This window comes from Chamaea fasciata, unplaced genomic scaffold (genome assembly GCF_029207755.1).
Source record: "Chamaea fasciata isolate MVZ Bird 193981 ecotype frontalis unplaced genomic scaffold, bChaFas1.0.hap1 SCAF_2, whole genome shotgun sequence".
NCBI classification, from domain to species: Eukaryota; Metazoa; Chordata; class Aves; order Passeriformes; family Sylviidae; genus Chamaea; species Chamaea fasciata.
Window position 1 is genome coordinate 85,301,607 of NW_027094087.1, and position 13,705 is coordinate 85,315,311.

A 13,705-nucleotide genomic window follows, 5' to 3' on the forward strand; every position below is an offset into this window, starting at 1 on the left:
CTTGAGACCAAGGACAACCGTTACAAGCTTCAGGTCCAAAAGCATAAGCATTGGTGAACTCAAGAGAAAAAAACAAGAAGGATGGGCCTTCATAACCTGAAGCTGTAATTGGACAATTAACCCCAATATGCAAATGAACCAAAATTTATAAAAGTGTGAAACCTCATGACTGGTTGTCCATTTCAGGCCCATCTTGGGTGTAGCCCTGGCCAGGCTCTTGTACTGACCAAGGTGTATCCTTTAAAGCCTTTTAATAAATACCTACTTTACTCTCTTAGCTCTGTCTAGTCTCTGTTCCAGGTCAGCCTTCTCAAGGCATCAATCCCATTTCTTCAGGGATGGGCAGCCACTACAGGGAGAATCTGCATGACAGGTGCTATGGGGAGCCCAGGTAGAATGAAACTTTATTACAGCGATAAGGCTACACAAGAAACAATGCCACTTCTGATGAGTAACTTACACCTACATGAAGAAACGTTATCTGTGAAGGTCAAGAGACCTGAACGGATTGCCTTGAACAGCTGAAACATGGGGCACGGTCTTCGACCTTGCGATTTTGAGATTCAACTTTCTAAGCTCCACTTCGGAACTTCACTGCCCTTTCTTGGACAAAAAAAATTCTCTGTAGATTCATTGGTAAAACAACAGGAGAGACAAGATTCAACACTAACAAACTGCTCTGTACAAAGACTGCAGTGCAAGGTGCCTGATGCCAGCTTCATCCTCAGAACTTGAAGTGGCCTCTCAGTCTCTGCAGCAAGTTGTTCTGCAAATACTGCCATAGCTCCCATGCACGCTAGACTTGGAGGACTACTGTACTATCAGACATCTTTCTTGACAAGTACAAAGCACAATTTTCTCTGAGAACTGACTCCAACTGTCACAATCAGTATGAGATCTCTCAAGGAACAGCAGAAAACCTCTGAACAAAAGGAAAGTACTCAACATAACACGGGGAAAGAAAACACTATGCGGCACCAGAATCTTTCAACTTGGCTGGTTACTGAAAGAAATCAGTGCTGCTGCACATGTGTCACAGTGCAGAATATAAATTTGTCTTCTACAAACACTCTAAGAAAACCTTCATCTCCAATACTGAGCAAGCTGGAGAAAGAAATACCAATAATATACAAGCATGCATGTATTACTGATAACTGGAACATCACAAATGTACAACCCAAACACAGAGGAGTTTTGATTATAATAGCCTACTTATTTTGGTGCATACATAGACCAAGAAGTACCAACCACTTTGAAATTTTTGTCTTGTCTTCCTACAAAATTTTAGATCCTGAAGAAGTGTGTTCACACCTAGTACTTACCTGGCAATATTATCACAGATTCCATGACCTCCATATTTTGCAGGCTCTACTGGTGCTCCAGCCTTTCGAACCATAATTTTAAGGGTCAATCTTTTACCCTTCATACCGGCAGCTTCAAGTCTACGCTGAATTTCTTCTGAGAGGCTCAGGAGGAAAGCTTCTGCTTCCTTAGGCTGAAGGGGAAAAACAACATATTTAGGTAATTACTAGTTTTCAAATACTGAAGGTAAATCATTAAGGGTTAATACAATCCAGACTGTGTAAACTGAAAAGAGCAAGCTGACTCACAAGCAATTGTCTCATTTAACTTCAAGTGGTTTGTTTTCACTGTAGGCCACTAATTTAGGTGAGATGGTAGATTCCTGTCCTAATACTGAAAGAAGTCTTTATAAAATGTATTTACAAACCCAACACAGAATTGCAAGTCTATGCAAAAACCTAGAAGAGCATAGGACTTAAAATCTTTTTCACCATGAGGAAAGTCAAGCAATGGAACATGTTGCACAGGGAAGTTTGCAGTCTTCATTCTTGGAGATTTCCAATGCCAGACTGGATAAAGTGCTGAGCAACTGGTCTGATTTATTAGCTTCTCCTGCTTTGAGCAAAGGTCTAAACTAAACAACACCATCGGGTCTCTTCAAACTCCTTTTTTTCCCTATCGTTTCCATAAATACTCAAGATCTCAAAAATGTGCTGAGTTACTTTTTAAATACAATTTTGTTAATAACACTCCCCCCCCAACAAAAAGTATTTGTAAAAAGTCTAATAAAATATTGTACGGGAGCAGCTGGTGATAGTTTCAGGCACTGGCATCTTCGAATAATCAGCATTTAAATGAAAGAGAATGCTAGGTGCTGACAAACCTACTGCAGTTCTCTTTTTCTGTACCAGACTTGTATAACGAATGCAGAATAGCCAGCTAATTTTGTGCAAGCTTCTTTTCAGTCCAATACTTTTGCAGTCTCTCCTCCCATTTTATCGTTTGGTCTCCTACTTCTTCATTTTCCTCATTTCTATTTCGTGGCTAAGATGGTGCTCTAACAGATCAAAGTGTAAGTGAAAATAATCAGAATATGAGAAGATTCTTCTACAGCTGAAAGCAGTCACTACAAAAAAGAAGCAAGTTTAATTTACCTGTGTAAACCTTATTCCATAGTTGATTTCTGCTGAAACAGATTTTCTTTCTTTTTCTGTACGAACAGGTCTGTCATCCAAACCACGACAAAATCTGTAAAGCATCTGTCCTGTTTTTGGACCAAATTCTTTTTGTAGTTTTGACATTGAAGCACACTGCAGATCTCCACAGGTTTTAATTCCCAAAGAAGCCAGCTTAGATTCCATTGTCCTGCCAACTCCTAACAACAAAGCAATTAGTTCTGTTAACCTTATACATTTCAAAGCCAGTTAGGTTCTGATTACATATTTTTTTTTTGGTTTTAAACCTCTACTAAGTCATAAAAAATTAACAAATAAATTTATATAAATTCTGCTCCATAAAACATGGTTTGAATGGAAACTTTTGCTGTCACCACCGGTACATCTTTAATCTGTTTCACATATTTAGTTTAAGATGTCACACGACAGCATGTCTGTTAATTTTTGGGTAAAATATGAATGAATCCTGCTTGAAAATTGTCTTGAGGTACTGCCTGTTACAGATTATACTGGTCTGAAACCCCCCAACAACTCAGTCCAAAACATGTGTCCAACATGTAATATGTTTTCCTCTCATGTACAAGTGATCTAATCTAAATGAAAACAAATAAATACTTTGACCATCGTTCCACTGCTTCCTAGGTAGAAAAATAGTATTTCAGGTAGAAGTGATAGCATACCTGTATCACTTGTGCTTTGAATTACCAAGCATTGGAAATTGTAGGTATCCATGGCAACAGCACATATGTAAGTGTGATAAACTGAAGCATATTTCTGGGATTTGGAGAGATGGCCTGTTACTTCCAGGGAATATTAATCCTATGAGTTCACACTACCAAAGTCAGCAAAAATTAGAAATCTTAGGTAACCAGATTCTATTCTTGATAATCTGTTTCTCTGTCAAGGTGAATCTGTTTCTGTTTCTCTGTCAATTAACACAAATACTAAAATGTTTTTACTATGAACACGTAAGTGAATTATGAAAACTTTAAAATGTTAAAGTCAAAGGACAGTACTGTTATGAGTAATATTCTGGAGGAAAAACATCTCCTGTAAGCTATGCCAAAGAAAAATTACAGCATAACTGTGCTGTAAATAGTGTTTGGCCACTAAGAGTGACATAACAAGAATTTCTGGCAAACCTGCACCTGTCTACAGACGCTATTTCTACCACCCTTCTATTTCAGAATCTATGGTTGCCTGTTTTTTACTGCCCTTCCCTCCTTTTTTAATCTTCAACAGATAAAGATACTATTTTTTATATTTAACACTAAATGTATGTGTATACATGCAGGCTGATGTCAGCTGATCATTAAAGCATAAATGAGTGCTTACTCAGTACTTCTTGCACCATGCCTGTGTCACGTTATACTATGTATGTGTACTGAGTAACAATATAGTTACATGCCAGGAAATGCTTTATGTTACAAAGCTTTTAAGTATTCTCCTGGAACAATAAAGAATACGATAAAGCCTGTTTTCATACAGGTGGACGCCATGTCTTTACTGTCTATCACATTTTGGATCATAAACGTGGAACAGCAGCTAATCCTGTTTGATCCAGAAAGCAAATTTGTAGCTGAAACTGGTTTAATATCAGGAGGCAAAATGGCCTCTCAAAGACTGGAGTACCTGGAAGACTGGTAACAAGTTGCCCTCTGATGAAATCATCCACTTCTTCAGGTTTTAAGTGATACTGCCCATCTGGTTTTGCTTTACGAGTTGCCATTCTGGCCAGCAGAATATTGGAACCTGCAAAAACAGCAAATTAAAGCATGTCTGTGGTAACTTCTGTCAATCCTCAAGCAGAATGCCAGAGTTTAACACTCAAGGAAAAAATGCAGAAAGTACAGTCAAATTCTATAACTTTTACCAAGAATTAAATGAAATATATTAATATACGTTTGCAGTGTCTACTTTCAAATTACCAGCCAGCATTATTTGCATAACAGCAGCGAAACTATAGTGCTAACTGCCATTGCTATAAAGGAAGAATTCTGCTTAGAGTCATGAATTTCAGCTTGTCTCACAAGTGGATTTCGAACACTTACATTCACCCAGTACAGGTATGTACAGATACTCTAGTATTAATTAGGAACAAAAAGAAAGGAGAAAGGAATGAGCCAAGAAGAAACAAATCAAGGAAGTCTTTTCAGATGTGTGATTTCATATACAATACCTACTACAAATCTTTGCTCTCAATACCTTCTAAGAACTATGCAAAATCATGTCACCCTGTAAACTCTTTCTGCTATCTCCTCTAAGAGACACAATCTGTGTTCCTTTTCTTATTTACTGGAAAAGTACAGTAGCATTTCATAAAAATGAATGCTAGAGTGGAATTTTAGCATAGTGTTCAGATAAAGGAGAAGTTATCGCTGGATGGGCCGTTGACTTAAGAGTCGGACTTGATGATCCTTGTGGGTCCCTTCCAACTCAGAATATCCTGTGATCTGTGATATGGAAAGTTTTTTCCTTAAAACTTTCCAGTTTTGAAAATTTTCTTGCATTTTCATTTACACTAATTTAATGGCAACATATTCCACAAACACTTGAAGAGTTTTAGCAAACTTATGTAGCTTTGATACGTTAACAAAAGCAGTCACTACTTGTAAACAGAAATGAAGTTACTTACCCATCCCAACAGAAGCTGTGCATTTGGTTTGGTCTTTGATTTCAGTGCGGATAGCGTTTGCAAATTCATCAGGAGTCAGCCTGGTCTCTGTAAGGATTTCAGTGATATCTACTAGTGCTTCATCACAACTGACTGCTTCGATGTTGTGAGTATAGCTATCAACACAAAGTAAAGGAGGTGAAACATCAGCTACAGCACACCATCTGTTAAAACAAATATGTAGCAAATAAAGTCTTCCTTTTGTGGTGGCATTTCCCTACCTATTTTGTATCACACTTAGGTATTAAAAATGCTAGAAGAGCAAATGACAGTAATATTACTAACATAAGACTAATTTCAACATGTATCTTGATTTTAAAGGAACAGCTGGAGAAGGAGTTGAATATTTACCTTTCATTGACAATAACAAATTTCCAGTTTTATTTCAAGTGCATTTTAAACCAGAACGTGGTTTCTAATAGATGTTACTCAAACAACCTGTTCTAAAACTACTCAAAAACATCTCCCAGAAGGATCTCCCCTCTAAGCAGGGATCTGCTTCTCACTATGTAAATGAGTAAAAAATTCAACAGTGACTCATTTGAAGTAAGATGTTGATTGTTTACAGGATCTGGCTTCAAGATAAAAGAATGCTCAGAAGCATGGTGCCCAGAGTAATAAAAATACTACAAAGGAAGACCTCAAACAGGAATAGCTTCACTGAAGCTGAAGAGCTGGAGATGAAAATACAAAATAACAGCATTCAGTAGTGGCAAAGAAAGTATGCTCGATAACCTTACCATGAAGATCATGCAAACAAACAGCACATTACCTTGCTAGTATTTCATATACTGTCCGTGCAACTTCTTTGTATGCATCAAAATCATATGAAACTGCTTGAAGATTTGGACACAACTTTTTTGCTTGGCCAAAAAACATTCCATTCTTTATGCCAACTTGTCTAAAATTAAATAATAAAATAGACCACAAGTAAACACAGTGCAAACTTTTCCACAAATTAATAGGGAGTACTTTCAATTTAATTATTTGTCTTTTCCCATAAAAATGGGAATAGGAATTCAGTCAACAGGTAGAAATTTACCAGGTTAAAAAAAAAAAAACTGTAAACAGAGTATTTGAATTTGCTGTGCATTATTTAAGCCATGGAGCATGACAAATCTGCCTTTAGGAAAATGCTAGACAAAGATTCCAGAAAGCACACTTGCTATCCTCTGTTTCAAATTAAAACCACACATATACTACAGTGTGACTGAGGTAGAAGATCTTACATTCCAAGGTGCAAGCTAACATAATTAGGCTCCTGTTAATAAATAAAGTCTTTCTGAGACACAAATAGAAGCCTGCCTATCCTAGCAAGCCTAAGAAAGCTTCCAATGAAGAAATAATTTCTGGAGTATTATTTCCATCAGGGAAAACCCCCTGTATTTTGAACACTGTGCTTATATTTATAAAAGTTGTTTCATAGTCTAAACCTTTGTAAGTTAGGTCATTGGAGATGGTCAGCAAAGTCTCTGCAAAAAATGATTTTTAGTTTAATAGTCACACTTTCTGTTTGAAAAAACCCTTCAGGATGTGTCATTAATTCTATAAAATACTGCAACTTTGATACAAAGTCATGACAACAACATGAAATCAACAGTATCACAGTGAAAGGCACAAGGTTTTCTACACAGACTTTATTTCAAGTTGTATGTAGGTTGGTTTGAGAGCTACTGAGCAGCATCTACCAAGCAGCAGCATCAACAGGGAAGAGCTTCTATTAAATTCTAACAACCTATACAACTTTTGAAAGAAACTTCTCCTCTAGATAAATTTGAAGACACTAATAACCACTATTTTTGGACATCTTATGCCTGTCTGTATTGGATTTTCAAGCAAACTACTGGGTAACTTTTACCTACCTGGCTTCATAACTACAAGAAGCTATTTCAGCCATGGACTGAACAGTGAGATCGAAGTCTGCTCCATTCACATATGTGGAATCCGGATGCTCCCAGACTGATGAGTCCAACTGATCAGGTATCCTAATTTCTGCTCAAAAAATGAAATTTGTCTATGTTATTCTTCCTAAGAGTTCAACAGAATGAACGCAAATAAAATAAAAATTATGGATTTTAATTTTATACAATTTCTATGCTGTTATCTTTCGATGAAGAGGTTCTTAATACTATATTGATTCATATTGTAATAGAAAAAATCCCCAGAAAAATCCCCAGACCCTTCCCCAGTAATGTCTCCCTGGATATGTCTGTACACATTACTGAGAACAATATTAATAGAAAAATGGTGTTTCTACTTCCCCCCAAATTACTAGACAGCAGCTCGTTGGTGACTACATATACTACACTGTAAAATAAGAATAATCTTAGCTTTACTGACCATAAAAATGATCAAACACACATGGCTAACTGTTACAACCACATCCTGCCAACAAATACAAGACACTAAAAATTATTTCACAACTGCTCAACTAAACAAGAAGACATTTAGCTATGTTCCTTTTTACAAAATGCACCCCGGATACCAGCACACTGAAACTTCATAGAGAATATAAATCCACTTCATATCATACCTAAAGCTATTTTTCTAATAGTCTAGTTGTGACAAAGTGATTTTTAAGAAGTGAAAACCAGAATGCCAATTAAATAAAAAAAAACTAGCTAAAAGCTTATATTTTCTTTAGTACTCTTAAGGGAATATTAACTGAAAAAAACTTTTGCTTTTACTTACTAATAATTCTCTTATTGGGATATGTCAATTTCTTTCAAATATCACCACAAACTTATCTTGGATAAAAATTATACGATTATAAATACTGCAACCTCAGACTTAAAATGAGACAGACCTTCCCTAATTCTATAAAACTTTACTACATATTCTTACATAAGTTTTAAAGGATCCTCCAGGCCCACTGGGTAGTAGACAGAATTCTATGACTCTCAATAACAGAAACAAGCAAAAGATTTTCTAATTCTATTTGGGTTTTCACTGTATGTAAGCCTTGAAATACTTGCTATACTCTAAATACGGATCAACTTGAAAAAAATCACTAGATGCAAAAACAATGATGCCTGCCCAAACTCCCATCAGAATCAAAATGAGGTATATAGATAAAATGCTTCTACTTATTTAAAATGGAATCTACTACACAGTTTTCATTACTATAGTCTATTTAATACCATACACCTTTGTAATATAATAAATGGGAGTTTACTGCAGAGTGCCACAATGCCTAACTATATTCCACAGTCCTAACAACTTACACACCAACAATACTTATATTCCACAGTCCTAACAACTTACACACCAACAATCTGACTGAAAGGAAACCTGGTGCTATGTGCACATATGAGTAGCTATCAAACCAGAGAAAGTGGTGTAATGAGTGAATGGAGATACCAGGGGTAGAGCCTAACTCACGTGGAAAACTGCTTTTATTCAGAATTTCTGATAAATTTGTGCACTTTTTAATTTCTTAAATATTTTAATTTATGATGAGCTCAATAAGTTACCTAAGATGTCTGCAATTGAAAATTAGAGCAGAATTATGCCCCAAATAAAGATAAGAATGACAAGAACAACTTCTTTAGTCCATGCCTTCCTGTGCCCTGGCCTGAGATGATGCTGTCATCTTGTCTATCTTCATTGGATTCGTCGACTTTTTCCACATCGCAGCAGAGCAGATCCCCCCATGAGCTGATGGAGTCACTTCATGTGAAATTCAGGGCAATGCAGAACACATTGTCCTCAATGGAAGGCAAGGTAGAGAACCTCTCATCAAAAGCTGGGAAACTAGACAGGCACATGGTGAATGTGGAGCAACGGATGGAGAAATCAGAGGCCAGGACCCAAGTCTGTGAAAAAGAAATCGCTGAGAATAAATCTGTGACTAACATGATGGTTAAATTCTGCTGCTCTTTAGAATGAAAAGGGAGATTCTAGGGTTGAGGGATAGGAAGTCTAGAAAACATTCACATCTTGGGCATCCTGGCCATGGAAGAGACCCCAAACTATGAATCCTGATTAACATACGTTAATCTTTTATCTTTGGAACATGAATGTTAAAGATGGCATGTATGTAGAGAAGTAATTTCTACTATCTAGAAAGCCTACCTCCAATTTGGGGATTTAGGGTGAGAATGGTATCAAGTTTTTAAATTTAAAAGTTATGCATTTTTAGATGAATTAATACAAGAAAAAGAAAAGTATTTCATAAAAGACTGAAGATTCTATTGACACTAGATATTTGTCCAGCAATGCAGATCAAAGTCAGGAACCAGTATCACTAAAGAAGTAATTAAAAAAAAAAAAAAAAAAAAAAAAAAAGAAGTAGTTGAAGCAGCAGAATTCAGTATTTGATCAAAAGTGATTCATAAGGGTTTGGGGTTTTGTGTCTGGGGTGTTTTTTTTGGTTGTATTTTTGTTGGGAGTTGTTTTGTGTTTTTTTTTTTTTTTTTTGAGGGTGTGAGGTGCTCTGTTTCTGTGGTTTTGGTTGGTTTGTAATTTGGAACCTTTTTTCAAATAAGCAAGATCTGGAGAAGGCAATATCAGAGAACAGCCTGGAAAGCATGAAGCACCAAAAACTGAAGTGGGTTCCATGTTGAAGCATGGATGTAAAAATATGCTCACATTCTAAGCTCCTCCCAACTACCTTTCTATTTCATTTATGTCACATGTTCCCATTGTGTCTGTTGTAACACCCTAATTTAGCATTCTGTATTTTTGACATTTTAGAAAAAGCATTTTTGCATGTAATGCTTGTGCCTACTGCACTGTATTTCCCTCTGGCACAGCACAATTAAACACATGCTGTGAAGTGTGTCACTTTCTAGGATACTGTGATGTGTGAGAAGCCTAATCAGCAATTCCACCTTTACATCTAAGACCATAACTAACTGTAATTTCTTTACCCCAAAAGGAAGACAAACCATGTACTTATGAGAAAATACAAGCAGAAACAACAGGTTTGGGATTAATTGGTAAAACGATTGTACATGGAGATAAAATAAACAGAGACTCAAAAATATTATGAACTGCAGCTAATGAAACAGAGACTATAAAAAGAGTGTTTGGAAAAAATCCTTTCACCAAAACAATAGGCTGCACAATCAGCCTATGTATCAAGAAAGAAAGAGCTAGCTGCCTGCCTGCGTGCAAGCCAGTTGAGACTGGATGCTGAAGTTAAAGAAATGAATGTGTGATATCCAGAAAAAGCTGCCACAGTAAGAAACTGAGCTTGTTATACAATGAGGTTGAAAGCTGCTGTACACTTAAGCAATAAATACAGCAGAAGAGATATGACTGAATTTGTGAATCAAAAGAACATGCTAGGTATCAGCTAAACTGTAATTCAATCCTCAAACTCTCCAAACCACTCAGTTGTATAAAGTCATACCCTTATCCAGTTCAAGGCCCTAAAATAGTTAGGAAGTCACTGTTTAAACTGAACTACCATTTAATACTTCGTACACAGGCTCTACTGCAGAAAATCCAACTCCATAAAGACCACAGCCATCTTTTGTCTTGAGCATAATGAAAAGTCCTTAAAAGCTTAAAGGCCAGTGGGTTCCACAAACATATTCTACCTCAGTTTTGAAGTGTTCTTAAACTACAGCAAAAAAGACAAATGAAATAGCATCAGTTCCAGCAATACCTTGCTTCTATATGTCTTCAAAAAACCCACAACAACCTGCTGATTTCCAAAGTACTACTGTTTCATAAACAACCAGGGAAGAACAACCTGTCTCTTGCCCCAACTTGTCTCATCAAAATAAAACACTGAGGTGTAAACTATAACAACCGTACTGTGTACCACAAGTTTGGTAAAAACTGCATATATAAAAGGGCAAAGGAGAATCTCAACTTTCAAGTCTAAACCGAACTTAAACTGCAGCTACCCCTTTCATACGCATTTTTTACCAACTTTGTGCTAAGAACTATGCTTCTAGAATGATTAAATAGACTGTTACTAGCCACTTAAGTTGCCCATGTTTAACAATATACTTTCTCATACTAAATAAAGTTCAGGCAGTATAATAAAACCTATTAGTAAAACTTTGGTTTATATTAGTACACTACAACTTGAGGACACAAAGTAACAAAAATCTAAATTATTGCAGGCAAGCATGGAATTCTCAAACTACAACAGACACCCTGGTTTTCAGAAAACAAAGTATTGAACAAAGAATTCATGAAATTGCAGACTTTCCAGAGACTTAGAATTCCCTATGGACCACCCAAATGAACTCATTGTACACAGATATTCTACATATGCAACTCAAATGCCAACTTCAATCAGTTTCTCACTGGCCATGTGCTGTTGTTACCACTTTTATAGTAAATAACCCCTGAACTAGACTTTTAAAATTTATTTTGCACTTTCTTCTCTATACTTGACTTTCTGAGAAAAAAGTGATCCTGGACAATCTGTATTTATTTTTCGTTTAAAATAACTACATAACTATTCCATCTTACGTTCAACCTCAAGAAAGTGACTAAATCCTAAAATTAGTCTAAAAAAATTCACTCATACTGAAGAAAGCTAACTAACAAGAAGTCACAGTAGCCTGCTATTACTGAGGCCACAGAGCACCGTGTTGTCCAAAGGTTTTTTCTTTCTGAAATCCCCCACATGAAAGAAATAAATTTATCCATGGTACACTTTATGAATAATTTTAAAGAAAAAGTCTTCTATAACAACAGTTAAAAACATACATACAGACAGACTAATCTGTACCTGCTTTGCCATTCAATAGCTTTTTCTGGTAATATTGCTGTTCAAGCTGCGGGTTTGCACCAGGGCGCAGCAGTGCCTTTCCCGTACCTCTGTTACTAGTAACAGCTACTGGCTTTCCTGTGGAGAAAAAATGCACATACTTACAGGTCAATACCTATAATAGCTTACATTTTAATTACAGCACAATTAGGATAAGATCATAAGGACTTTTAATCTACTTTTTTATAGTTTCTTTCAAGCTTAGACGCTCTCAAGGCACTAAAGAAGGAGCAGCTATTAAAGGGCCTTGGAATTGTTACAATGAAGCTGTCTTGACTGCAGTCACATGTAAAGAAGAAAAGTTTTTCAAGAGTGAAAATACAGCCAATACTACTTTGTCTTTAATAACAAATATAAATGGAAGCTGTGAAATTTCACCCATGACCTACTGATTCATTAGTTTAAGATACAGCAAACACTGGACTGATTTAAAATACTTCAACATGTTTATTAGCTTAAGTAAATCAGAAAAATATACACATGCCAAAACACTTAGTTCCACTTAGTTTAACTGTGCAAACCAAAATTTTCTGTAAACTTTTGACTTTTCTTTAATATCAACACCTCCATGGTGTTTCCAAAGGCAGCTAATTTCTGCACTGAAAGTTCTGGTAAGTTTCTGTGGAAAAGAAAAAGTATTTGCAGAAAAGTCCTACATTCTTTATGCTCCAATAATGGAATTTGAAACTTGGCAAGCAATCTAGTTCTAAAGAACCAAACATAGCAGGAGAATCTTTTATACAGCTGCTTCTGTCTTTGGACAGAAGAGAGCAATGGAACCACATATCCAGCTTACTCTTTTCTCAAGGTCTGTGACAGCTGGGAGCGCGAGATGGTCACCATTGCAACAGGTCTTCAAACTTGTGCACCCCCAAAGTTCAGTGTTTGCACAGAACTAGGATCCCTACTTCTGAATGGTACACTTGTAGAAAACAAACCCACCAAAGTTTGCTAAGGTGCTCCACTAACTCTCCTATGCATTAAGGACGATCACACAACTCAGAGTTCTAAATGCCAGCTGAATTGTTCCTGAGTCCTCCAGGTCTTATAATATCTCATGCATAAGAGCTTAGAGAGGAAAGGAGAAAAAAATTTCTCTTGAAAAATACGCATCAGGCAGAGACAATTAATTCTCAACCTTGACCTTTCCACTTTTCTAATTAAACATAGTTTATTGAACTACTTCAGGAAGATTAGTAAGATATCCCGTTTTCTTTTATTTTCCTTTTTGTTTTTAAATAGACAGTGCCCAAACCCTACTTTTAGTATAACTGAAAATTGATTACCAATTTCTAATATGGTAGATTAAAATCTGAGTAAGTTTATCTACAATGTCATAGAGAATTGTTACTACAGATTTTACTTCTCTCTTCTTACTTTAGATACTGAAAGGAGATAGCAAGGAGACTTCCAGTTCTCTCTTCCACTTGCTTTTGGATTGTGAGAAAATAAATAGGAATATGAAAGTTGCATGGTCTAACTATTGAAGATGCAAGAAAAAAATTAATATGCCAATTAACTTTATAATTGCACAAGTTTGGTTTTTTAAAGGCTTAACTAAGTAGACTGTAACACACAGACTTAAATACTGACCTTTGAGATCTGGTCTATTTCGGATAGCCACAGACACAAAGAAGCAATCCATATCCACGTGCATTATACAGCTCTGTGGCTTGGCTGAGCTCGCAACAGACACATTACCTAGTATGAAGATACACCAATAGAAAACTTGAACCCTAATTTATACACTTTGGTACTACTCACAGTAGTCATCAAGGTCCATTATCAAGTTTTTACCACCTCTAAACCATAAATATT

At 36.2% G+C, this 13,705-nt stretch overlaps 1 protein-coding gene across 3 annotated transcripts in view; it reads right to left on the reverse strand.

Moving 5' to 3' along the window:
- The window catches only part of REV1 (REV1 DNA directed polymerase), a 56,826-nt gene that overhangs the window by 15,485 nt on the left and 27,636 nt on the right, over window positions 1-13,705 (reverse strand). Inside the window, exons 7-14 of one of the 3 annotated variants that reach the window (XM_066176585.1) lie at window positions 13,481-13,588; window positions 11,849-11,965; window positions 7,014-7,143; window positions 5,924-6,052; window positions 5,113-5,267; window positions 4,110-4,229; window positions 2,457-2,677; window positions 1,323-1,495 (exon numbers count right to left, since the gene is read on the reverse strand). In XM_066176585.1, coding sequence (XP_066032682.1) covers window positions 1,323-1,495; window positions 2,457-2,677; window positions 4,110-4,229; window positions 5,113-5,267; window positions 5,924-6,052; window positions 7,014-7,143; window positions 11,849-11,965; window positions 13,481-13,588 — 1,153 coding nt within the window. Of the gene's footprint in view, window positions 1-1,322; window positions 1,496-2,456; window positions 2,678-4,109; window positions 4,230-5,112; window positions 5,268-5,923; window positions 6,053-7,013; window positions 7,144-8,624; window positions 8,945-11,848; window positions 11,966-13,480; window positions 13,589-13,705 lie in introns of those variants that run through there. The other 2 variants (XM_066176586.1, XM_066176587.1) reach the window with 2 other exon arrangements.